This window comes from Schistosoma haematobium, chromosome ZW (genome assembly GCF_000699445.3).
Source record: "Schistosoma haematobium chromosome ZW, whole genome shotgun sequence".
NCBI lineage: Eukaryota > Metazoa > Platyhelminthes > Trematoda > Strigeidida > Schistosomatidae > Schistosoma > Schistosoma haematobium.
The window spans coordinates 27,689,518-27,717,340 of NC_067195.1; the positions used below are offsets into that span (position 1 = coordinate 27,689,518).

The following is a 27,823-nucleotide window of genomic DNA, read 5'->3' on the forward strand; positions in this document are numbered from 1 at the left end:
TGTTCACCCTCAACTTGATGTTGATGCTCATTGGGATTGCTTACAGCATATGATCTTACGTGCTACAAAACATTCTGTCCCTCAAATGGTCCCCAAAATCTACAAGCAACCTACAGTCATCAAGGACCGCACTCTTCGTTTGCTAAACCTCAAAAAGCACTGTTAGGCGGAATACAAACGAAGTTATAACAACGGCGCGTACAGGCAATACAAACATGTGAGGAACATATGCACTAAAGCTATAAGAGGAGACAGGCTTCAGTTCCAGATAATGCTTATCGATAAATTTGTCTCTAATCCGAAAAGCTTATTCCGTTATTCAGCTTCTCTTCGACAAGTCGAAACTGGAGTTCCCTAACTGCTATGTTCTAATGGCCCGACCAATAACGTGCAGTTAACTACTTTTATGAAGAGAACGCGATTGGTATAATGACAACAATTATTATAACCAACTGTACCATTGATTATTTTATTGTACCTGCTTGTTTAAGTGTACCAAAAACCCTCTCTTCGTTGCCTGTGACCTTGTACGAACTGTCGTACGCTCAATGGTCTCGCTTGTAGATTTTGGGACGATCTCGGTATTATTTCCATACCACGAGATCGCCGACAAATACACCTTTGACTACAACCTTCAAATGCCTTCTGGTATTTGGCCTACGAAGGGGTCTAAACCGTAATTGGCATGTAGTCTTCCTGTAGTGTTGATCATAGACAACCGCAACTCGAGAAATTCATTATTTTCCCGTGGCAAGCCCTCATTTAACTTGCCTTTCAAAACGGAGAACTTAGGAGGACATTTCAAAGAAGCCCTCCAAGTCAGAATAAGTATTTTGTCAGCCGTCTATCAAATCTCTCATCAACTCATCAATGAGTGGAGCTCGTCGCCTCAACACGTGAGCGAATGTCTACCTACCGACACAAGGAAATGAAGGTTAGAGATGTATCACCACTGCAAACTTGATCATACGAAACTGTCACCCTATACCAACCTCAAGTCCAGCTGAGATCACTCTAGTAATCTTTGTTGACTATTAATAAAGGTCGATAGTTGCTGTAAACAGGGAGATATATTGCAGAACGATGTGCGAATGGAGGGCAACCAGATTTAATATTTATTGGATGTACTTTTCCTTATCTCATATTTCAGTATAACTGTATTCGTTGCTATCAGTCACTTGTTTTTATAAATATCATGAAGTCACTGAAATCCCTGGATAAACGTAGTGTTGTTTGCCATAGTACCCATCAACTAACATATTTCGCTACTTTACGCGGAACTACTGTAACTACGTACAAGGAGCAGTACTGGTTGAAGTTTCTACATTTCTACAATTATGATGACGCATAAAGCAAAATTATTTACAGGGAATAGTTTAACTATATATCAGAATAGGCAAATAGGGACAGATAATCTCATAAATGCAGATACAATATAACGTGATATTAAATGGCATTAGCGGTAAGCCAAAGAATTCACCAAGAACAATTTTCAGCACTTAATGTGTGACTATGAAAGTGTACATAGGATGAGAAATAGAAAATCTATTGTTCATTACTTCATGAGGTGAATTCCTTACCTGGTTATTTAGGATTTGCTAATGACAACTGGTGACGTTCCGTTCAGCAGCCAGTGCACGAATATCACCAAATCTGTTGACGATCCAATATCCAGATAGCATCGAGACCCTCTCCATCCGTGTCCTTGTGTAAAAAGTCGGATAACCGATGCTGAAGTTATCAGGTACCACTAACTGAAGTGTGGGTAGTCTGAAACATATGAGAATACGTTTTTCCTACGTTCTGGGATTCATTAAACGCTGTTCCGAATTCTGCCGAACCCGTAAACCGTCTTCCTAGCGTGATACGTTTAGTCGCATCCGTCAGGTTGAATAATGTATTTCTCAGTCAAGCGCGATAAATGATGCCGTGTTAGTAGAAAACAAAAAAATAGGTTGTTGGGAAACAGCTCTGCTAGCTGCAGTGTAGAGGGTACTGTTGACATTAATGTAGGACAATAGCAGTCTCAAACTCGCTGATTATTAGTGATCTCCTTAACTTCGAAAAGAACGATGCGTCACATAGATTATCAATCTGAACAAACGCATGTCGTTATTTCAGTCAGATTATTTAGCAGTGACCAAAACTAAAAACCAGGGAGAACAAAGTATTTTCTAGCAACGACTTTAGTGATTTTCAGCAATCAACAGACTAAGTGCATGGACAAACACTTGAGAGCCAACTATATATGGAGGCAACCGACCTCAAGCGCATGAAATACGAAATGCCCGCTGTCGTTCAGGGCTTTCAAAGGTGTGGAAAAGAAAGTACATTCAAGTCTGAAAGTTGATCACTTTTCTCCCATATCCAAACAGGCATGACTTCAAGCTTAGTCCGGGGTTTTCGAAGTGTTTATTGAGGCTTTATCGGCGATATGGAGAAACGTTGGCGTAAACGTTTGTAAATCATATGCCTAATATTCAAATTTTACCATACCTACTTTGGCGATTTTGTTTATCCGCTAAATCTTCGAGGTTTTCAAATCTTCCTTAATCAGGTTAGTCAGATAAAAAACATTGTTGGTAGACCTTTCTTATTAGATGTCTAACTGTATTATGTCGTCTGGGCATTGAGCAACTCTCAAATCTGATCTATAATAACAATGGATATTAATACTTAGTAGTCTATTATTCGGTTCAAACCGGTGCAACCGTGAGGTAAGTTATTGTCGTATTATATATTCTTCTTCTTTAGATATTTTTTAGGTATGCTAGTCAACAACCGCACCCTCATGTATTTTGGAAAAGGAAATGGCGGCGATCATCTGTCTAATCCTTATTATCTCTTCAGTTGACATTAATTTTTGAAGTCTTTATTAGAGACGTAAATCATGAATTTCGTCGATTGCAACGTGTGTATTCTGTCTTTGTAGCTTTTCTTCCAAACAACATTCGTTGGAAGATTTTTGGTCGTCGAAAATAGTCAATTAAATGTAATGTTTCGTATTAAAGAAAGACCGAAACATTGTTTGTTGTTCTCATCTTCTATTGCACATAGAAATGAAGAACTGCATATTAATCGCTCTTCATTGCAGAACACACACTAGTGTTCGCTACCAGGCGGTTACATTCAAGTACATTTTTTAACTGACCTGTCATTCAAACAAGTAAATACATCATACACTTTAGTTGTTTGCAAGCATTCCTAGCCTTGTAATCAGTGGATCCATACCGCTCAAAGCATGTACAGAATAATACTCCATTCTCTTTTCTACGTCTAAGACGTTTCTTGATCTTTTTGGTTATTCATGGTGGGCAGTTAATAGGCCTACATGGTATTAAGTATGATATAAACGAGGACATAATTAAGCTCAGATTACCTTCAAATATGGGCCATGCATCTTTAATTTATAGGCTAGTATTTGCTGACCGGTCTTTCGTTGCAATACACTCCGGTATGACTATTTTGTATGCTCTCCACAAACTTGGACGAGGTCTATTCTAATCGTGTACTATGTCACGAGTCCTGAATATGAATTACAAAACAAGCTGATCGCCATAAGCCAACAGTAGGAGAATATTTCCATACTGAATATCCTCGGCCACATCGAAAGTACGTGACAATATATGTCTTATTAATAATTCGTATCGATGTCATGAGGAAGGACGAAATTGCATACCACTAAAGAAACCCAGTTCTCACCTATGTGTTGAGTATAAGTTCGCATGATTACATCTCTCCAATTGTATATAAAGAGTGTACGTTGTCTACTAAGGAAAAACTATGCTTATCATATGAGACGAAATCCACTAGCTGCCTTCTGGAAGTCATCCTTAAACAATAACAGTTCATTCAGAATCAGCCGTCTAACCCGTCCACTTATACCGACCAAAACATTCCACGAAATGGAGGCTTGATTACTCGTGCCTAACACTTCCTTGCCAAAGTAAATTAATAGTCCTTATAATTGCATGTTAATGTACTTGATGATATGACGCAATTTTTGAAATTAAATTTGATCTTCAGCGAATAATCGCAGAGTTCCAATGGTCAGTAACTGAAAAATAAATCCAATGTTTCCACTAAAAAAAATAAAAATGGCGAAATTGAAACGCTTTAAATGACATTATTTGGGTTTCCAGACGTCAACAGATTACTCACTTACGTGGACACCACCAAATCGTGCAAGTTAAGACACAAACGTTTGACTGAACAATACTCTCGGACATTTCAACTGACCCATATTAACTATATTGATGAGAGCTTCATCTGCAACTGCACAGGACTTTCCGAAGTGAACGTGAGCGCTGACTTGGTGTACCGGAAACTGCAGCACCTAAGAATAAACACTTCTCCTGGCCCGAATATGGTTCATTTAGCTATACTGAGGGAAGCAACTTCAATCCTGGCAACACCGCTTTGCGTGGTGTTCACATACGCGCTACGCCGAGGCAAACTACCGTAAATTTGAAAGCTGGATCACATCACATCAATTTTCAAAAGTGGTCGACGCGGCAAACCTTCAGGTTACCGACTAGTGGCCCTTTTCTATATACCTCCGAAAATTATGGAGTCTACGACGGTATACACGACTATTTATTATCATTAAACCTCTTTTCACCCCAACACCATGGTTTCAGGAAAAGTCATTCTTGTATAGCCGACCTGCTGACTGCGGTGGACAGATGGACAAACACCCTTGATCGCACGGGGAAGGTTGAGTGACTTACCTTGAATTCCGTAAAGCTTTCGATAGGGTCAACCATATATGTCCTATCCATAAACTCAAACGACTGAGTATCAAATCACCTCTAATTGACTGGCTCACTTCATATCCAAAAACCGACATTTTAAGGTCAAGGTTAACTTCACTTTATCTCAGGCTATGGAATGCTCTAGTGGGGTTCCCCAGGGTTCAGCACTAAGATCTCTTTTCTTCTTGACTTATATAAACAATCTTCCACAACAGGTATCGTCTGACTTATTACTTTTTGCGAACGATGTGAAACTTCGGAGAGAGGTACTAAACCGAACGGATGTAGAAGATGCCACAGGTATTTGAAGTTTGACAACGCTTTAACCAGTAACACTTTCTACTATGAATCGTACCCATCAAGTGAAATCAAAAGATAGAAGTGAGGAGGTTCGAAGATGCATTTGATAGGCTAACAATATATCGAGGATCGATTGCTCTACACTGGCTAGCGATTGCAGGGGATGTTGAGCACGGCGTTTCTACTCGTGATCTGGGGTGGATGCATGATCGAGCGCCTTCAGCTAGATGAGTCCACTAAAACCTATGGTCAGCATCCAATGTCGAAAACTTATAGAGCTATTTATTTTGGGGATTTATTTACCTCTACAGATCACTCCTCCACTAGTGGGGTAGTGATGACTCTAAGACATGCCAAGCCAGAAGTTTAAACCCAACGAGTTTGTCGTTGGCAAATACTATTCTGATAGCTTGCTACGTTGAGCAGCGTCCGGTCGCCTTTCCTTACTATGAGGCATCAGGTAGTACAATATGGTTGTTAGATTCAAACTAAGGTTTGGTCTGAAGAATAGCTGTCTAGGTGGGTTAGACACGCGCCCTTGCCCGGTTGAAACCAAAACAAAGTGATCAATAAGCTCAAACAATTGGGTATCAAATCACCTCTAATTGACTGACTCACTTCATATCCAAAAACCGACATTTTAAGGTCAAGGTTAACTTCACTTTATCTCGAGCTATGGAATGCTCTAGTGGGGTTCCCCAGAGTTCAGTACTAGGACCTCCTCTCTTCTTCATTTATATAAACAATCTTCCACAACATGTATCATCCGATTTTATCAGATATTATATCCAATAGCAATGAGAAGTCTTTTTTTCTAATTCTGACCGCTTTCATGATGTCAACGGTAAACATACTTCAAATGATGATCACGTTGATGAATCTATTTTCACTCGCAACACAACTCTTATCTTAACTAATCTTACGACCATTCATGGAACTACCAATTGCGACTTATACTTCAACCTGCTTCACCCTGATAATTGTTCCTTATTCTTTTGTCCAATGCCCGCTCTCTGTCCAATGAAATTACCCATTTTGAAACCCTCTTATTCTTTGTAAATCTAACCGTTGTATTTATTATGGAAACGTGGTGCAATTCGTCTATATCCGATCACTCCTTGAATGTAGACAACTTCGTTTTCTTTAGAACCGATAGATGTTATGGATTAGGAGGCGGTACAATTATCTATGTCCGTTCAGACATTCAGGCGTGCAAATTGCAGGATGAATCTCTTGATGCTATAGACAACTCCACTTGGGTTAATGTAAATTGTGGATCTCAATATTATCTACTGTTGGGATTCATGCACAGACCACTTCATGCTGATACTAAGTTTGACAGATTACTAACAAACATCTTTTTCATTGCTTCGCACCAACCACATACCTTTAAAATCATCGGAGGTGATTTTAATCTGCCCAAAATTACATGTGGTTCGACTCAGGTACCAGGTAGGTATAACAAGCCAGTTGAAACACTAGAAATTTGTGGATGGGTTCAACAGGTACGAAAACGGACTAGGGGGAATAATATACTTGTTTTATTGTTTACAATCAACATAGACTATCTCAGTGCATATGAGTCATGAGTTTTTTATGAGTGATCATAGAGTTTTATTGAGTATAATCCATTTTTTAAACGCCATACTATTGAACCCTAAAGCTTCAGTGATGTACCAGAGGAGACATTATGATCAAAAAACCTGGCTACGGACTGAGATTGTTATTCAGTGTATACCATGGGGAACTTATTTTACCACAAATAATATTGACATTGCGCTTTGTAATCTATACCACAACCTGATATTTTCCTTGACTGCACTGCTCCAATTATTGGCCATGTGGCTTATGATGTTAATAGGGGCCAGAATACTTTTATAAGAAAGCTGAGGAAATTAAAACACCGCTACTATGAGCATAATGACGTGTATGCACTTCAGAGTATACTTACCTTAATCGACAGAAATGCTTCATCTAAACGCAAGTATTTTATGAATATAGAAAATAAAGCCCTAGACAGTAAAAGCCCAGAATTATCAATACTTCGGCTTTTTAAATCCCGTGTGAAGTCCGATTCTCTTGGCACGACTGAATACTTCATAGTTAACGGAAGCATGATCAGAAGGGTAAAACCTGGTGTTCGAAGTGTATTTGGTTGAGCCTTTGTAATATTTTTGGTACTGGTATTGAAACTAAACACTTCTGTACATACTTTCCATATGGTTTAGACTTAAATTCTAACAGTGTTTCGAAGAGCTCACACGTTAGGATTAGACGTCTGAATATGCGCTCTACTGTTGTATTGGGAGGTATCAGATCAGAATGTTCAAGATTTATTTCTACATAAGGTATAATACACTGGTTATCTGAGGTTGCTACAGGCTTCAGTGACAATTTAGCATCCTCCCTTGATAAATCAGAGTATTGACTGACAGACAATGTCAGTCTCACAAGTATGTCCTGTTGATATGTTTGCAGGATTCATCGTATTTTCTATATCATTCTCGTTTGAGGTAAGCTTCTGAGTAGGCCTTTGACTGGTGGTTTTATCTGAGACTATGCGAGCATTCCTGAACTTCGTAGGTGCCTAAATTGACCAGTTGATCAGCTGCTAAATGTGAGTCGAATCTAAATAAAATAAGGCACGGAATATCCTGAGGGTTGGATGTGTTCAGTATCGAAAAAATAAATTTAAGCGGGATTTTGTCACGTATGTTGTAGAAAGTCACGTTATTTCTAGTAATTAGCTTGGTAACTTGGCTAGTAATAGAATCAATAACAAATACTGTTTTATCAGTGTTTCCAAGATTAGTAGGAACCACGCCCCTCGCCAATAGTAGCTGAAGTGGTGATAGTCTTTATTTCTTGCTTAAAAAGGAGAACCCGCAAGTAGCTCCACTTTAGGACGCATATCGCGTAATTGCTCATATATACCGTCTAATTCACTCTTTATATTACCTATGCTATGGCATCTTAACGTGGAACTCGTAAGTAAATTAGATACTGAGTTAACCAGCGGCATACGTAACTTAAGTCCAATCCTAACGTTCTCGGTTGGAAAAGGAGTCGCTAAGCCGGGGTAATAACAGAGTTGCTATTATTCAAAATATTAAAGCATTTTCGGGCTCGTTTTTTCGATAAGCGACCCATTTTGATGAGTGTTAATCATTAAGTTATAGATACAATATACGATAGGAGTGAATAATTACATAAATTTTATTAGAGAGCATATTATTGTAACGTCAAGACTAAACTTGAAATGTGTTGCGAAAAATTAAAGAAAAAAATATGGGCCAGTGTTAATTTCTATAAAAATAGGGAAGTTTGATATTGGACAAGAATTGGAAAGACACATAACATGAGGGGTCGAGATACCCGACTAATCCATAACATTAAACTTATATTTCTGACATTCATTCACATCAGTGGATGGAACAGGAATATCGAGAACATACACACAATTGCTATGACCATCATTAACGTGTCAAAACAATGTCATTTGTGAAAAGAAAAATTTACTAATCTAATATAGCATTATTTATTTGACGGTGATGGAATGAACAAAAAGTATTCGTTAATGAATTCAAACTTGATTCACTTTGACAACATGTGCGGCAAACTGATCTGGCACAGTTTAAACTCTAAAATCGTAATAAAAAAGAAATTCATTTGACTTCGGAGACATTTCAAAATACAAGGATAAAAAGTATAATTGTGAATATACAACACCATTAACATGATGAGACGAACACACCTAAGCATACCCCTTAAAGTTCAATACACAATATGAATGCATTTCAATAGGCCTGTTAACATCTAATCACACGAGATCAATATTCCATCATCAAAAGCAGTTATGCAACAGTGCGTTTGAGGTTTTGAGGAACACGTCTCAGAATAAAAATTTTACTACTACTTAGCTTTATATATCAAATAACATACAACTGTTATCCATTTTTATCAGGCATTTTGAAAAAAACCATTATTTTTTAATGTAAGCAAATAGTTATATTATAGTAGAATTAAATATGTGTGGTCGGATTTTTATAGAATAGCCTTTCTCAGCTTCCCAAAAAATTATCCAAATCAACTGTTTTCAAAGAGCATGAGAAAACTCAATACTTTCACTAAACTCACAAATAATTTCTAAATGCAGAAGTCTATCACTAACATGACTTACTTTCCGATTCTTGTTGCAAATAAAACATATGAGCTTTCCTTCAACGATTGCTAATTTCTTAGCAAGTTTAACCTCTTTCTTTGAAGCTTTCCGACTACGTCTTTGCTCCATTAACATAATTTTTTTAGCAGATACGTCACTGTCAACACTGTAAAAATCCGATCCATTAATTGCTTGCATCGAGATTTCAACTTTCGCTTGTTCCGAAAATGTAATTGGTCGCTCATAAGGTTGACATAACCAGTGAGGATGAGGTAATTCAGTTGAACTGTTTCGCACACAAGACTACCCGAACAAAACCGAAAAATAAGACGAAATTAATTATGCTCGAAAGGACTAATGTGTACATGTCGCTGTCAAAATGAATATAAAGCTAGCCGAAAATAGTATGTGGACATTTTATTGCTAAAAGAGTACGTATGTTCAACTTGAATTCGTTTATCCTTGCACTTCTCCGTTTCTCGCCGACTATAAATCAATGTCGAACACAAAGAAGTAATCAACCAACTTTGTAAATGTTTTCGACTTACTTCGATCAAAAACAAGATACAAGTTCCCCTGAAAGCAAAGAACTGTTTTAGCGTAAACTCGGACATATAGATCAGCGACTTCACAGTGAAAAGAAACCAAATGAAGCTAATAAGATAGCTCATTGTAAGATACTTTCATTACGAGAGATGAACGCGATTTATTACATAACTCTGAGGCTTTTATTTCCGAATGACATACTTTACTTCCGTTCTTTTTATCCTGTTATTAATAATTTGGCACGTACAGATTCATGTACTTGGTTTTGAGCCACATTGTAAGTGGAGGTGGGGCTGGCGATCTACCAGGTTGCCTAAACGGAAGTAGACGGAGCGAGATTCAAACCAAGGACTTCTAAACTGGCAGTAAGATCCGTTGATAGTATGGCAGAGAAGAACCAGTCCTAATAGTTAGGTCTTGATAGTTTGGAGAGTGAGTGGACTACAAACTAATTTCCTCAAATCACCGATGATATCTCACTAAGATGTTAGTTGTGTTCATGTTATGTATATGATTACATCATTTAACTGTATGAAAAAACAATTCTTTTGGCTAGTGATCTTTCCTTCGATTTCACATTGTCCGAGGGTTTGTGACAATAATACAGTTGCTTAAAAAGCCTCCACTAAGCCATATAGTATCATTGTAGGTTGTCAATCGACTGGCAATGTTTTTTTTATTTCAGCAAACAACGATCCTTTCGGCAATCCATAAAATCGTTTTTCATAGAACTTAACTAATTAGCCACCATTCTACAACTGAACCTTGAGTTTATTTATATCAATATAATTTTGGACTTATGACGGTATAGATGCGTTCACACGACCGATTAAGAAATTTGTAGATAGTTGAAAACATAGTTGACCATTCCTGATTAACGCAGTTTTAGTGCTACAAAGGATTGGAAAGTAAGGTATAGGCATTGAAATAAAAAAAATCAACCATTATCAGTAAATCAGAGCGTTCAATGAAGCGAAAAGGCCTGAGGCCCCTATGGATAGCTACTGTTGGTCCTAGGCCGGGTATCGGGAGAGGGTTGAGCATATGGTTATCAGCCTCATCTCGCTAAATAATGCTAGACAGAAAAAATCAACTAAACTCTGCTCTTGGAATCGAAAGGTTGTTGGATAGAATAGTTATAATGCCTTATGGTGAAAGCCAAAATTTTTCGAAAGATACAAGTTCGATGCCATTTCTGACAACCAAGGTCACAATAAACACGTGTACGTGAGAAACCTGGATGGTCACTTAAATAGTCGCAGAACCGATAAAATACAGCCTGGTTATGCTCGTAATCAGTGAGACCCACCAGACCTAATCCGGGCAAAAAAGACTAACTTCAGGAGAGCTGTTATTGTATTCTGGTTATGGGGAACAAAGTATTCCACACAAGCAAGAAGTTGAGCTGATACCATCCAGAGAAGCATGATGCATGGACAACACTGAGTGTGAGACATATCACCGTGTGATATGAACTGGTACAAAGAGACATGGATGGTATACCCAAGTGTTTTCAAAAAAATGTTCGTAGATAGCAGTATTTTTCCGCACAAATGCGTACAAAGAGCTACATAGATTTCTCACAGCAGTATAAACAATTACAAAACCCCAAAATCACATTTCTATATCGTCATTATGAACCTTTGATATCCTCCAATAAATCCTAAAATTGAACAAAACTCAGACCCTATAGTGAGGTTGTGCGTCAATACGTATATTATTACCAATATTATTAAGTAGATGCTCAATTCAGAGATCCACAAGCTGACTTTCATTGGATGAAAGTCATTCCTTTGCATCAATTTTCTTGATTATGAGAAAGCATTCGATAGTGTAGATAGGATAGCCCAATGGAATACCTAAAAAAATGGTCACCACCACATGATTTTTTTTTACGACAGATCAAAATTACAAAGTCATGTATAAATGGCAGCTTATGGATGAATTCCAAGTGCGCACTGATGTCAAATGAGACTGTCCACATTCACCTCTCTACCAGCTGTTGACTGGACTATGAAGACCTTTACATCTTAGGAAAAGCGCGGAATACAGTACGCAGTTGGATGATTCGGAATTTTTAGATGACTCGATCTTGCTACCAAATACACAGCAAAAAATCCAGACTGAAATTACCAGTGTAGCATAGGCTTCGTCCGAAGTAGGCCTCGATGTTTATAAGGGAAGAAACGAATCCTGAAACACAATACGGCGTGTGCCACTCAAGTCTTGTTTAATGGTGAGGCTTTCGAAGAAGTGGGAAACCTAAGATACCTGGGCAGCATAACTGACAAACAAGGAGAATCTGATATATATGTAAAGGCACAAACTGACCGAGCAAGTGTAGCATTCCTATGATTGAAGATTATCTGGAACTCAAGAACACTGTTAGTCAAGACTAAAGTTAGGATTTTCAACACTAACGTCAAATCAGCTCTATTGTAGGGAGCTGAAACTTGGAGAAATGCCGAAACCATCATCGAAAAAGTCTAGGTACTTACAAACAGCTATCTGTGCAAGATACTCCATATTCATTGGTCAGAGTTCATCTGCAATAACCCACGCTAGCAGAAAACAGACCAGATTCTAGTTGAGGGACCAGTGAGAAAAGATGTTGGTGGTGAATAGAATCCGCTTTACGTAAACCACCAAACTGCACCAAAAATCAAGCCCTAACTCGGAATCCTCAAGTTGAAAGAAGAGACAGACCAGATGATATATGGCTCCGGGAATCAGAGGCGGATATCAAGACAATAAATAGTTTAGCAAAAGCTGAAAAGTAATGGGTTGGAAACTCGTGGTTAGCGGACTATGCTCCAAGGACAGTATCAGGCATAAGTAGATAAAGTAGTAACAAAGTAACAAAACATTTTCGTGATCATGGACTGTGAGGTTCTTGGGATTCTTTTATTACCTAAACTTCGCTTTTACTTTTGATATGTGTTCGCCATGCACTATTGAAATTGTTTGCTTCGGTTGTGGTCTTATTTAATATATGGTTAACAGTCCATTGCATTAGGGATATGTGAGTTGGGATAAACTACTACTAATTTCCAAAAACGATTTACTTACTGAACAGTGATTTGCCATTTTTTGTAATATTTCTTTTATTCCCTTAGTTGATTGAGAAGACCCAATTAGTGAACGATATTCAGAGTGTTCGTCCAATCTATTTGTCAAAGAAAGTAACGACAACGTTTAAGATTCCTAGAAAAACTAAACGTTTGTTCATCTACATAGATGCAAATCACTGAAGAGAAAGGACTTTGTGGCTGAACACTAATGTAAGATAATAAAAACCTATACAACAGATATTAGCAATTGGCTGCATCACGTCCAGTAGAAGTAATCCTTAGTGATAAAAATACAACTTGTTTTTAAGAGTTGGCAAAAATAATGGTCATTTTCCTAAAATTCACTGCTTAGTCTGTTGTATTTAGTACAAAGACGTGACTACACTATGAACAGGGGTGATCTTCCTGTTGTAGCGATTTTTGTTCTTTCGACTCGCCAATAAGAAATAGTTAATGAGTACTTAAAACCAACTTACACTCCTCTCAACATCCATGACTTCGAAAACGAGTTAAAATTGGATAGTGATTTATAGAACTTGCACAAAGGTTGTCTTTTGTTGACTGAGTGTTGGATTTAGTGTAAGTAACCATGGGCGAATACCAAAATTATGTTGATTTTTTAACACAATAACTGTGCTTATAAATGAATATTATAGTAAATTTCATTTTCTTGATATTGGTATTCAGCCCAATTCAAATGGTCAAGAAGGATCCATTCATCGGAAAGGCATTTGTGGTGGGCTTTACTTAGATTTCAATGATTTCCGCCCAATAAACTACAAAGGGGTTTTGGTTAGAACACTAAATAATCATGTACTAAAACCGTATTCAGAAGAGAAAATTGAATTAATTATAAGTGAGAAGTTTTTGAAGTTTATCACCAAGTATGAGATAATAAAATAATACAATCATCATCGAAAATGTACAGATATTTATAAACAATTGTCTACGCAGGATACTCAATGTCCGTTGATCGGATACCATCAGTAACAACGTACTACGGTAAAGAACAAACCAACTTCCAGCTGAAGAGGAAATCAGGGAAAGACTCTGGAGGTGGATACGAAGTACATCGAAGAAACCATCAAAATGTATTACGAAGCAAGCCCTAACTTGGAATCCTGAAAGCGAAAGGGAAAAAGAAAGGCCCAGGAACACATTGCATCGGGAAGCGAAGGCAGAGATCAAAAGAATGACTAGTAACCAGAAACAACTAGGAAGAGCCCAGAATAGAGTTGAAGAGTCCTAGTTGGCAGCCTCGGCTCCACCATGATGGGTAATAGACGTAAGTAGTTGATGAGCAGAGTATAAATAACACCAAGCGAAGTTGGAAATTGAACACGAAACATCGTTGAAAAGGAGCCAAACGAAAAGTATGAAACAACCGGCAGCTCGGGGTTTGCAGAAAGATGATTAATCCTACTGTGACATTTCGAGCCACACCTAAGATCTTTCTAGAAACTATGATTATTATGTCTAAAAAACCGTGGCCAGGTGTGTTATTCATGCCAAAGTTGATCATAAAATATGTATAAAAACCTATCTCAATATGATATAAACTGAATATCACTTCAGTTTTAAGCTTAGTAACTATGATGCTCATCACCATTAAGAATGAGTAAGCAATTACTGAAGCGTCTAAGGACCAGATCCAAAAATATTTTGGCCACATATCGCGTTACATTATGACTCTAGGTCTTCGTAACGAATGAAACAAATTGCACTCACGCGTGATGACATAGTTTAAAGATATGTCCTCTGATGATTTGCATGGATGTTGGGTACTTTTCCACAAAGTCCATATATTCAAAACACATGTCGTAGATACATGGTTGAATTCCTAGGAATAAGGCCGGGTTGTGAAGATGACCCTCTAAAAGGAAGAAAAGTTAAAAGAAGTGAGGCACATAAAAAATATATTGATAAATGATAGGGACAGCTGATCTAGTCTTTTATTTGTAATTAGAATATTAAATTAGACAACTTTCTACACGTCTAGAATATTTAGTCAGTCAGTCAGCCATACGCAAAGTAGAACCTGACATGTATGTACACCAGTTATATATTCTACACCACATTAGCACACTAAAATGATACTATCAGGGAAAATCTCAGAGTACTACAGGTGAAGGAAAAAATAATTTAGAAACTTAGGATCTAAATGAAGGGAAGATGTGAATGCACCTGCACCATTGCGAACGAATCTGAGCCATATCATCCAAAGCCTCTAAACAGTATTTATAATAATCCCGCGCACCCCAACCAGGTTGTGCTGAACTACCTGCATAGTTCAGTTCAAATGTCGTTGACTTCATGGATTAGTGACACGTTTTTGATTGGCCACACTTACCCGTTCTCAAGCCTAATCCCACAACAACTATCACAGTGCGTCAACCAAGTAAGTGAACGGCGAAACGTGAAGGTACACATCAAGCATTGCACTCAATATATATTCTCTGGACGTCTATCTTGTCGTAGAAGAGCAGAAAGCATCCCATAAAACTCAGTTTTCGCTTCGTTCAAATCACAATTAAGAGACAATGTCGTGTCCCTATCTCCCCGAGTTTCGTTATCTTGTTTAGTCGGACAACGCACAAGCGTCTATCTAGCAGAATCCGGTCCGAGATGTCCTGCCCTGTTTTTGAACCTAGTGCTGTACCTGCACGAGCGAGATTACAGGAAGTACTAGTGTGGTCTCCAGACACACGGTAAATTGCCCTGATTGAGTTGTGTTCAAATAGATTACCACACTCGAATTTTGTATGCATGTATCGGAGATACAACGCACGCCGATAGCGCGAATTTCCGCACTCTTAAGTTATGCTTTGGTGTTTGAGACAATGAATACAGAGCTGTTCATATTGATTAAAATGGGAAACACGGTACATCAAAATACATTATTTTCAGTCGAATAAAATCGGAAAAAAATTGGACGTGGTACGTTCCATAGGAATTTAATTCCGAGATAGTAGTAATTAGAGCTGAGATCCATCAACACACTAAGAAAATAGGAGATAAACGGGGATTACAACCAGCACTAGCCAGAAGAAAGTAATATATTATAATTATATTATATATATTATAATTATGAACTTATAACTGTAGAGCCTGATGATGAAGTTATTGAAAACAATTGTTCGCTCAAATATTCTTCATTTTTAGAAAGTAATATGTAAAAGAAAATTTAGTGTCAGCGAATTCCATTTCAGTAGTTTATCGATTTTCATCCTAACGATGTACCAGAAACTAGTGAACTATAGCTTTAAAGAAATACATTTCAGAAAACGAAATAAATAACATTTTGGATAGACAGAAACCTGCACTCATAACTGCGTCGGCTTTTGTTGAGTCCAAACACTGATGAACATCTGACAAATACTGGATATTTCCGTTGGCAATAACAGGTATTTTTACTGCTTCTCTGAAAAAAAGTAAATTATCACATTGAAAAACAGTGAAAGTAAATACAATACACAATTAAAACACAACTAGGTTGTACTAAGGACAGATAAATAGCGCATTAGCCAAATTTTGGTTTATGATGTGTGTTTATTAGATAAACCCGACCACTGAAAGGTGAATGGAATAAGATAATTCCTAATGTAAATATTCAACTTTAGACAATGTAACTCGAGACCACTATTTTATATGAAGTAACTGTGGAAACCATTTATGTCAAAATTTTTTGCAAAAAGGACAAAATAAACTTTAGATAAGAAATATGAGAATTGACATTTTTCGTTTGATCACAACTGATACTTAACTGACCTAGCAATTTAAAACAGGATGTTACTGACAGAGGTTTATTTGGTGGAAAAACTAATATTTGTTATAACTCTTAATACTAGCCATTTTATACGTTGTATGTCTGAGTTAACTTGGTTTGTTAAGGATTGTTTCAACTAGAAATAACCGATAAAGTATGGGTATTTCCAGTCAATAAAAATCAAGACCACTTATTATATGCCACCAAAACCTAACACAATTTAAAGAAAGATGATTAATGTAAGAAAAATATCTACACTGAAATCTATCTTACACTATTATATTTAGTATGAAATTAGTTAAACTTACTTTACTGCCCTAATTTGATTCCAGTCAGCAAGTCCAGTTTTTTGACCCTTCATTTCTCTGGTGCGTCCGTGAACTGTAAGCATAGAAGCCCCGGCAGCTTCGAGAAGTTTTGCATACTGAACAGTTCGCTCAACGTCACTAAAGATTCGGATTTTGCAGGTGACGGGAACATTAAGCTCTAACGAAGCGCGGCTAACTAATAAGTTGACAAATCGGGATAAGAAATAAATATTGACTTTTGATAGGAATGAAGTTACATATAAAATATATATATATTAAAACCATAGCAATCGCACAACAGCAAAAACGATTCGACCTCATAATTTATGTGATCATGAACCGAAGATGACATGCTAACAGTACATTTTTAGTATGAATCTTCTACTAGTTCAGTTTTTATTTTTATAATTTGAATTTTCTGCAGTGATGCAGTATGGTAAATTGAACAGATGCAAATTTGATTTAGGTCCTCATGTTACTTATGACCGACGATACGATTTTGAAAAAAATACAGAGCAATAAGCGTTTTAATCTTCTAAACAGCATTGTAAAAAAGCATTTCATTGATACATATGTATAGATGTTTATTTTAATTTAATACATTCTGTACTTTTATGTTCTACTCACTAAATTTATTTATTCGGCAACCGAACTCCGACTTATATAGTGACAGTCTTGAATTGATATTGTGATGATAAAACTAAAGACGAACATCATATAAAAATCTGCAGATAATTCAATAATTACCGAAATATAAGGTACAACCATAAGGTTAGAAATCATGAATGATACAGCAATATTGTTATATTACTACCGAGAAAAAGCAAATGTGTAACTCACTAATTTAGTTATATTTCTTAATGAAAGCAGTCAATCAACTGATACCGTAAATCGTAAACATACGCAGTCAAACCAATAGCCATATCAGTAGCAGTATCAATATTTTATCAAGATAAAACAATAACTTATGAATTTGGCCTCACAAATTTTGGTCATTATTTATTGAGCACTGCATGAGAACGTAAAATGGTGATTTAAGACAAACAGAAAACTAAATCCAAGAGTTGGTGCAAAATCTCGCTGAAAATGAGAGTAGTGATGCAACAGTTTTGCGTCATACGAGCCGAGATTACCAAGATCATCAGTCCTGGAACTGTAGTGGGAAACCGTGACCAGTGGAGTTTAACCAGGTTTGTTGTTAGATATTAGCTCACTGAAGACAATGGTGTACGGTGGCGCAATTTCGTGGATTGGTTGAAGTTAGACATTAACACCGTTGGATACCGGCTTAGTGGTCTAATGGTTAAGCTTTCGCGCACGAGACTGATAGGTCAAGTTTTCAAATCTCGCGGCGGGGGCGGGATCCTGGACGCGCACTGATGGAGAGTCCCATACTATGACGAAACGGCCGTCTAGTGCTTCCACGATTTCCATGGTGGTCTAGCTTTATTTGACTCATGATTTCAACTGCTGAAATTACTAAAATCTCCACAAAACTCCTTGTGATGATAATTATAATAATTTTTTGACATAAAAAAGCTTTAAAATAATACAAGTACAAAAAATACTTTGGCTCTCACTTAGAACGAAAAAAACTTTCACTAATTTGATCATGACTGTTTGAACTAGTAAACGGCAGATAAACAAACCGAAGAATCTGCTATGAAAAATGCAACGACTTAGGTTACTAACAAGTAAAGGAACGGAGTTTACTGTGAATCGAGCAATGAATTCCACCATGACGTGGTGATCTTTAAACTATGTCATCACGCGTGAGTGCAATTTGTTTCATTCGTTACGAAGACCTAGAGTCATAATGTAACGCGATATGTGGCCAAAATATTTTTGGATCTGGTCCTTAGACGCTTCAGTAATTGCTTACTCATTCTTAATGGTGATGAGCATCATAGTTACTAAGCTTAAAACTGAAGTGATATTCAGTTTATATCATATTGAGATAGGTTTTTATACATATTTTATGATCAACTTTGGCATGAATAACACACCTGGCCACGGTTTTTTAGACATAATAATCATAGTTTCTAGAAAGATCTTAGGTGTGGCTCGAAATGTCACAGTAGGATTAATCATCTTTCTGCAAACCCCGAGCTGCCGGTTGTTTCATACTTTTCGTTCGGCTCATTTTCCACCACATGGAGTTCAGTTTGATGATTAAAAAATCAAGAATATTTTCCAGGAACAACTAAAGGAGTTAATCAGGCATGAAAGTGATATCCACCCCGAGGTAGCTTGACACGATGACCAAACACATGAGCAGTGTTATCTAACAGTAATTAAAACCAGTTTAAGAAAAATCACTGGATTTCTCTGGCGTCTACGTAACTGACCGGTTCTCGGTTTCATCAAGCTTTGAAAACGATAAGGAGAGGAGGCAGCCTGATCGCAGATTGATGAAAAGGCTACTCAATGATCATAGGCAGTCATGGATAACAAAAGCTGAAGATGTGTTGTCTGCTTTATCTATTTTCATTTGACTTTGTCATAGATGTCTGTTAAGATATAATGCTCTCATCGTCTGACTTTTCAGGAGCTCATCTTTCACTAAGAGATTCACTTGTTGACTTAGAATACGCAAATGATATAATTTTGTTTGGTGAAGACGTTGACAAAATGCTGGGTCTTCTGACCACCTTAGAGAGCAACACCAACATTTTTGGGATCCGATTGTCTCACTTAAAATGTCAAATGTTGCTTCAAGACTGGACAGCATCAGGGCCTGAACTAATAATAGTAAGTGGGAGAGTAGGGTGCTTCGACCGTCCGCTTATCATGAGAGTCTCATTAGTCCCGATGGGTTGGTGTCTGACGAAATCCCGGCATGGATTCAAAAAGCTCGATTGGCCTTTGTCAACTTGCGTCGCTTGTGGCAAAGGTGGGACATCCGTTTGCCAACAAAAGCACAAGTTTAGCGTACAACACTTCAATCCACCGAACTTCATAGTTGTGAAACGTGGCTATCAAGAGTAGAGGATATTCGTAGGTTACTAGTATTCGATCATAGGTGTCTTCGAAGAATTGCTCGTGTAGTTTAGGTCCATTGAGTAAGTAGTGCCTGGGTTAAGAATAGTGTAGTGGTGAGGATGGGAAATTGCTTGACGAGGTAGTAAACCGTTATCAACTGATATTTATTTGAACACATAAATGTTGGTACAAGGGGACACCAGATACATATGCACCACACAAATCTCATTCGATTTGTGTATGGGCTAGGATACTGTTCGGGCGTTCAAACAGAAGCAGGTGGTTTTCTTAGGGGACCACATCCGGAGCCTTCGACTTAAAGGTCTGACCTACAGGACAGTAGAGCAACATTAGGAGATGAGATCTCATGGTGGCCGGTGGCGAATAATTGGTTCCCTCTGGATCCTGGAGCCCATGTACACCATTGGTTTGGAATCAGGGTTTTTGACTCACGTAATTGGACCCTTCGTGTACATTAATCCTGTCACGACGCTGGACATTTGCCTTTCATCCTCTCGATTTCGTAAACAACACTCGCGCCGCGAGGTATTGAGTAGGAATTCCCTGGCAGTGGCTGTATACGCGTGGCCATATGAGAGCATTTCGAGAGGGAGGGCTGATTTTCCCTACCGTCGGCCGTACCAGAGCATTTGGGGGCTATCAACTGAGATGGTTGGTATATGTGTTACGTAGCTCCACCACTAACCTTGACACGCTGACAGCTGTTGTAAGGGTGCATCCTAACATACATCCTTGAGCATCTTTTTACAAAACCACAAAGGCTGACAAATCTTATGACATGTTTCAACCGTGTTTAGCAATAGAAGATAGATGTTTATCATGTATTCTTATTTGGTCATTTCATTTTATTTGTTTTTGCAACTACTGTAGCCCTTGTTCAGATACCATTATTTGCAAATCACGATTACTCCTATTTATCTACGTGTGGTCACACACACGTAGGTTCATAACCACAGTGGGATGTGACGCAATCATTATAGGCTGTATAGGTTTACGATTAATCATGAACCTTGTTTTTTTTCAAACAAATTTCTTCTACAACTTTACATGTACTAGCTGACAATCAATATGGGAAATGCCCGTTTATAAAAACTTCAGCTTGAACAAACCACCAACTTCTATGGTCGAGTATTCATAGATACTGTATCAAGTAGATTTCGGTAGCCTTAAATCTAATGAACGTCGTAGTGCTTCAAGTTTAGTAGACATGTTGGAAACCAAGTTATCCGAGGCAGTTATTAGGAAATTTAATAATAAACATGACTAGAAGTTTGAACAATATCCAAATGGTTTTATACTTAACTACATCAATGCGAAATCAGGCTTTAAGAATATAAATGACAATTATAAACATGAAATACGGCTAATATTTCCATGAAATAACTAGATCTAGAGCATATATATCCTTAGCTATTCTTTAACTTATGAAATAGTTATTTTCAGACAGAACCCAAAATATGGACGAGCACAGAATAACAGAGTTTACAAAAAAATGACTGCGTTAGTTGATAATAACTTTTTTCAGGCTTAAGGTGTTTAAATTGTTTCAACCTACTACGACCTGAACCAATTTTGTGGAGTAATGAACTATCTTAAACCACCGAAGCAGCTTTTTGACAACTGAACTGCATTTCTAGCTATTTTAATGATTCAAACCTGACACAATTTAGGGTTTTATCGAGAATGGTTGAACTTCTAGTGCGAATCTATAGGACAATAGTTACTCGGTGTACAGATGGTTGCACTGTTAAATCGCCACACATTACCATTTTGTCAACCTTTGAAAGTCCACACGGGTTGTGGGGATCCTATTACGCAACTGTTTATGGTCTGATAAAGAATATGGAGAGTGATACGCACGCAGATTAACTTCCATACCATAAATTCTATGGAAATGAGCATAAAAAATGTTCCATGATGTACTCCGAATACGCTGTATAAAACTGAGTTTATTAATTTTTATAGGACGATTTCGAAATCAACCTGTCGTCAAAGACTGATACGTGCTATGATATTCGCAAGAATAACTGCACATAACGTTATGCAGTAGGTTGTCTAAGATATTTAGGAACCGTGGGAGAACATGTGGACTGACATAAATGTCAAGTCGCTTCATGACGCGTACATTCCGAATACTATAAACACATTCGATAGTACTGAAAATCCAACGACTTAATATAACGTACCTTTTTATAAGCCAAAGGATAAGATGAAGATGTCTTCCAAAAAGTGAAGTAAGTAAAAGGCATCGCACACTAACGTGCGCTTCGTGGAACACACTCAACATCCAGGGTTAGAAAAACATATGAGTCGTTCTGATTAGTTACCCAGATAGAATTTTACTCTGGTCATTACACAATTATGGAGCTTATCTTATTAACGTTAATTGCCATTTAAAAAACACGTTTTTGAATTGGACTTACCAATCTCCTTGAGAGAATTCCACTCATCTTGTAAAAACGCACCATAATGCCCTCTTTTAGCAATTCCTTGAGGGCAACCGAGATTCAGGTCGACTGCATCGCAAAAGGGCTGCACCAATTTAGCACATCTAACAAATGTATCTGGAGAATTAGCACAAAACTTGAAACGAAAGTAATAATTTTTTTCGGACATGCGCACTTGAACAATAAGTGGTCGGTCTTCTGAGGCGAACTGCAAGCAACTTCGGCGGTATTTCATGTTAATGAGAAATGCAGTCGAGTTAATCATGGGTGTGAAAGTTAGTTGAACTCCATATTTACGACCGAGCATCCTCCAGGCAAGTTCACTGCCATCAACCATAGGTGCTAAAACGTATTTAGGTGAATTCCAACTATCGAGTAGACTCATTGAAGTTAAACAAGTGAGACAACACAACTTCTGGACTCTGTAAAGCGTGTTTGTCCTGGAGGTTCACCGAGGTAAAATTACGAAGACGATCGACACAAAATAGAGACGACACGAGCGAAAATAAGACAACCTGACTGCCTAAAATAGGATGATGCCACAACCGAAAAGACCAGGTAAAGAATGCCTCCACGACCTTGAGCGGCTTAGCTCTGAGCGGGCATATAGTATTTGAAGGATTCGGGGTTGGTGGTGTTCAAATGGTTCAAATAGTTGTGGACGGAATAGAAGAAACTTTCGCTTAACAGGCTTCCGTGTCTAGTAGCAGGGGATCACCAATACCTCCAGGCAGGAACCTAGGTATATTAACTATAATAGATCAGAAAAAGAAGTTGGTAACTCATGATAAGATAATATCCTTAGTCTTTAAGAATAGGTCAAGTTTCCTCTTCAAGGACTCCTGGAAAGTCGCTTGGAATAGTTCGGTCGGCAGCGAATTCCAGCATTTGACAACTCTTAAGGAGCAGAAGTTGTGTCTACAGTCCATTCTGCTGTGTTGTATCTCCACTTTCCGGGTGTTACCCTATAGGTTTGTATTGGGACTAAGCTTAATTAGGCGTTTAAGGGGATGTCCAGGAGTGCTAAGGGTACTGTAAGCCATCAGAAGGTCACCTTTAAGACGCCTATACTCTAATGGGTAAAGGTTAAGTGATTGGAGGCGCTCTTCATAAGGTTTGAATGAGTCCCCGAACTAATTTCGTGGCTCGCCGTTGGATAGGCTCCAGAGTGTCCCTATTCTTTTGGAGGGGAGAGAAATACTATGTTTCCGTACTCTAAATGGGGACGAATAAAACTGTTGAAGATTATGTGGAAAGTTCTTCCGTCAAACTGGCCAAAAATGCGCTTCAACGTTACCAGTGCAAGGTTGCTCGAAAGGCATTTTTGTCACGGCTAGCGTAAGACTTCAAATCACAGGGTACCAGGACTCCTAAATTTTCTTCGACTCGGGATACTACTAGAGAGGAGTTTCTTAAGTTGTAACTAGTCTGCGACTTGTCGCAGATGGACTACTTTACACTTTGAAAGTGTTAAAAGTAAGTCCGTTGTCATCTGCCAAACTTTGAATTCGAGTCAAATCCTCCTGAATTGTCTGTATATCGTCTTGGTTGCGTATCTCTTTCAAAAGTATCACGTCATCAGCTAAACGTAATAAGTCCGACGATACCTGTTATGGAAGATTGTTTATATAAATGAAGAAGAGAGAAGGTCCTAGTACTGAACTCTGAGGGACCTCACTAGAATATTCCATAGCCTGAGATAAAGTGAAGTTAACCTCGACCTTAAAATGTTGATTTTTCTGATATGAAGTGAGCCAATCAATTAGAGGTGGTCTGATACCCAATTATTTGAGCTTATGGATAAGACATATATGGTCAACCCTATCAAAAGCTTTTGAGAAATCAAGGTAAATGATATCAACCCTCCTTGCGATCAAAGATGCTTGCACATCTGTCCACCGCAGTTAGCAGTTTGGTTATACAAGAGTAACCCTTCCTGAAACCATGCTTTTGGGGTAAGAAATTTAAGGACAGTAAATAGTCATGTATACCATCGCATATCAGGGACTCCATGATTTTTGAAGGAAAATATTCAGAATTTGTCATGGTTGTTGTTATGGCTTTGGTTACATAGTTTTCTTGTTACAGGCTAAGAACTTAAAGTTGATGCCGTCTTTCTTTCTTAAAGCCCGAACATGTACGTTCTCTCCAATCCCAATTTTCATTATTGGAAGCGGAAGTTGAGGCACTGAATGCACACGTCAGTCGTCTGGAAAAAGAACGCTTGGTTTTAATTGCTAAAAAGATCAAATTACAGACAACTTCTTCCGCTTGGGACTTGCTTGTCGCAGAGAGATAGAGAAGCTAAAGTCACAAATCAAATTACTTTGCACGAAGTAAGTAGATTTGTAAGATTTTTATCAATCGTGTGGATTCTAGTTTCATGCCCCGACCGTAAAATATGATATCTAACGTGGCTTGGCGGTTTCGTTCGAGTTTTAAGTCTATCTATATTTTAGTTCTTAGTTCAAACTATTCAGAGAAACCATCCTAACTACTTCAATTTACAGATCATAGGTCAGTTAACCTGGCGTCTCAGTCACATTTTCCTAAAGCTTATCAACAATCCATCTTTCGCTCTGCTAGTCTTGTTGACTATAGGCTTCTGGGAAACAATTCAAATAATTGCTGGCTACTATCTGATGACAGCTTACTATCTGCCATTTCTCATGGTCATTGTGTGACGTTTAATTCAGTGCGTAAACTATTTTGGCTCTGTCAGGGTAACGAGTAACTACAGTTCAGAAGTCACGCGGAATAAAGTGGCAGTCTTCTACCTATCTAACCTAACAATGACCCACAGTGATTTATCTGTGACTTTGTATCAGCGGTCATCAAGTCAATTAGCTTAGTGTTGAAAGGAAATTGTTGGTTGTCAAAATGAAATCATAAGAGACGTGTTCCTCAAATATGAGAAAATCACCTATTACTAAGACTTTCCTTGGAACTTACCCGATATGCTATCTATCCTATTTTAAATAGGGTTTTTAGGTTGAGTGCTTTACTGTGTAGTTAACAGTATGCTTTTAGCCAAGCATGAGTGGTATTTCAGTTTACTGAAATCGACATTAGCTGTTACATGTTTGGAACTCATATGTGTTGTGACGGCGGCTACCTCGCCTAGCCACGCGGCGGAAGGTTACATCCTCTTAAGATATATGTCACGTCTTCCACATTCCTATCCAGCTGTCAGTATAACTTCATCCCTGATATCACCACACGTTACTGTAAATACTACATGACGAAAATTGAACCTGTGAAGTGTATCCGATGCGTTTAATCCAATAATTTCCCCGATTAGTCAACACTATATTCTCTGTTATCTCTACATTATAATTATTACTCTTAGTACTGTTTTCTTTTTGCTTTCTCTGCGCTGACGCAGCGTTGCATTAGTCACAACAAGTTCTACGTTACTCATGCCTGTTTTAGTGATGCTAATATACAATTACTGCATTCACAGTTGTGGTTGTGAGCATGCGTCATCCTAAAATGAAGGATAGAGATTGATCAATCGATGCAAAATGATACAATGTTAGCGAACGATGACTACTCGGTGATTGTACTCAATTTAACAGAAATCATAAGGACTGAACAAGATTGCCTCTTTAATTTAATTTAAGTGTAAAATTTGGTTACTTACAGAAATGATGAAATATTCAGACAACTGTGAGTAAATAATAGGTTTCTGAGTATCCGTTCGATTTAGAACTTCAAATATTAAACAGATTCCTATCCCTTATGACGGTAATCATATGGTGTTTGGTTTCTTAGGTAGACAGTATTGTAGTTTAATGTTTTAAAAACTCGATTTGGAGTCTTCTTTGTTAAGCCAATTATCATGTTATGTATAAGATACCTGCCACTTATTTCAGTTTGTCAATATATTAATGGTCGACTTAGCAGTCCTTTTTTACCTCACTTAAACATTTTTAATAAGTGTTTATTTGAATGCTACATTTTATGTTGATGAATGCACCCGCCCCAACATTTTTTCAAGACAATTTTTACCCAAAAGGTAGATTGTAGCAATTAATTGGTGCTGGGCCTTTATGGATGTATTTGTCAACTTTTTGGTGAACAGTCATAAGATAGAGTATTGCGATAGTTGTTATTTATATTCTCTAAGCCTGTCGTCTATGATGGAAACAGTCAAAAATAAGGAAACTGGCATGATCTGACATAATTATTATTATTTGATCACATAAACATTGGTACAAGGAGGCACCGAATACATATGCGCCACACAATAACAATGAGACCAGTAGTAGTTATCACTGATTCGTGTGAGGGCTGTGACACTGCTCGGGTGCCCGAATCGAAGCAGGTGGTTATCTTTTGAGGCCCCACACAGACCCTTTGACCTGAAGGTCTAACCCACAAGGCAGTGGAGCAACATTAGGAGATGCAGTCCCATGGTAGCCAGTGACAAACAATAGGTTCATACACCATTTTTTCCCTCGGAATTCTGGCGTTCATCTGCACCATTGGTTAGGAATCAGGTTTTTCCAACTCCCCTAGGTGGCTTGTTATACCTACCTGGTACCTGAGTCGAACCACATGTAATTTTGGGCAGATTAAAATCGCCTCCGATGATTTTAAAGGTATGTGGTTGGTGCGAAGCAATGAAAAAGATGTTTGTTAGTAATCTGTCAAACTTAGTATCAGCATGAAGTGGTCTGTGCATGAATCCCAACAGTAGATAATATTGAGATCCACAATTTACATTAACCCAAGTGGAGTTGTCTATAGCATCAAGAGATTCATCCTGCAATTTGCACGCCTGAATGTCTGAACGGACATAGATAATTGTACCGCCTCCTAATCCATAACATCTATCGGTTCTAAAGAAAACGAAGTTGTCTACATTCAAGGAGTGATCGGATATAGACGAATTGCACCACGTTTCCATAATAAATACAACGGTTAGATTTACAAAGAATAAGAGGGTTTCAAAATGGGTAATTTCATTGGACAGAGAGCGGGCATTGGACAAAAGAATAAGGAACAATTATCAGGGTGAAGCAGGTTGAAGTATAAGTCGCAATTGGTAGTTCCATGAATGGTCGTAAGATTAGTTAAGATAAGAGTTGTGTTGCGAGTGAAAATAGATTCATCAACGTGATCATCATTTGAAGTATGTTTACCGTTGACATCATGAAAGCGGTCAGAATTAGAAAAAAAGACTTCTCATTGCTATTGGATATAATATCTGATAAAATCGGATGATACATGTTGTGGAAGATTGTTTATATAAATGAAGAAGAGAGGAGGTCCTAGTACTGAACTCTGGGGAACCCCACTAGAGCATTCCATAGCTCGAGATAAAGTGAAGTTAACCTTGACCTTAAAATGTCGGTTTTTGGATATGAAGTGAGTCAGTCAATTAGAGGTGATTTGATACCCAATTGTTTGAGCTTATTGATCACTTTGTTTTGGTTTCAACCGGGCAAGGGCGCGTGTCTA

At 37.9% G+C, this 27,823-nt stretch overlaps 1 protein-coding gene across 2 annotated transcripts; it reads right to left on the minus strand.

The window, feature by feature from the left end:
- Positions 1-5,579: 5,579 nt before the first annotated feature.
- On the minus strand, positions 5,580-27,823 carry DUS1L_1 (tRNA-dihydrouridine(16/17) synthase [NAD(P)(+)]-like protein). 2 transcript variants are annotated; one of them, XM_051210893.1, is made up of 8 exons: positions 22,533-27,703; positions 22,334-22,493; positions 16,908-17,103; positions 16,151-16,254; positions 14,562-14,706; positions 12,832-12,928; positions 9,235-9,519; positions 8,569-8,695 (listed from the first exon to the last, which is right to left on the minus strand). In XM_051210893.1, the coding sequence occupies exons 1-8, from the start codon at positions 22,740-22,742 to the stop codon at positions 8,573-8,575; spliced, it is 1,320 nt and encodes a 439-aa protein (XP_051070917.1). In that variant the 5' UTR covers positions 22,743-27,703; the 3' UTR covers positions 8,569-8,572. The 2 variants fall into 2 exon arrangements, with proteins under 2 accessions (XP_051070916.1, XP_051070917.1); XM_051210892.1 differs by having other exon boundaries at positions 5,580-16,254; positions 22,334-22,461; positions 22,495-27,823.

Coding starts and splice junctions, on each gene's coding strand:
- DUS1L_1 (XM_051210893.1), bottom strand. CDS start 22,742: ATGAGTCTACTCGATAGTTGGAATTCACCTAAATACGTTTTAGCACCT. Junction 22,494..22,532: donor ACCGACCACTTATTGTTCAA/GTGCGCATGTCC, acceptor TTTCGTTTCAAG/TTTTGTGCTAATTCTCCAGA. Junction 12,929..14,561: donor TTTAAACTATGTCATCACGC/GTGAGTGCAATT, acceptor TTTGACAAATAG/ATTGGACGAACACTCTGAAT.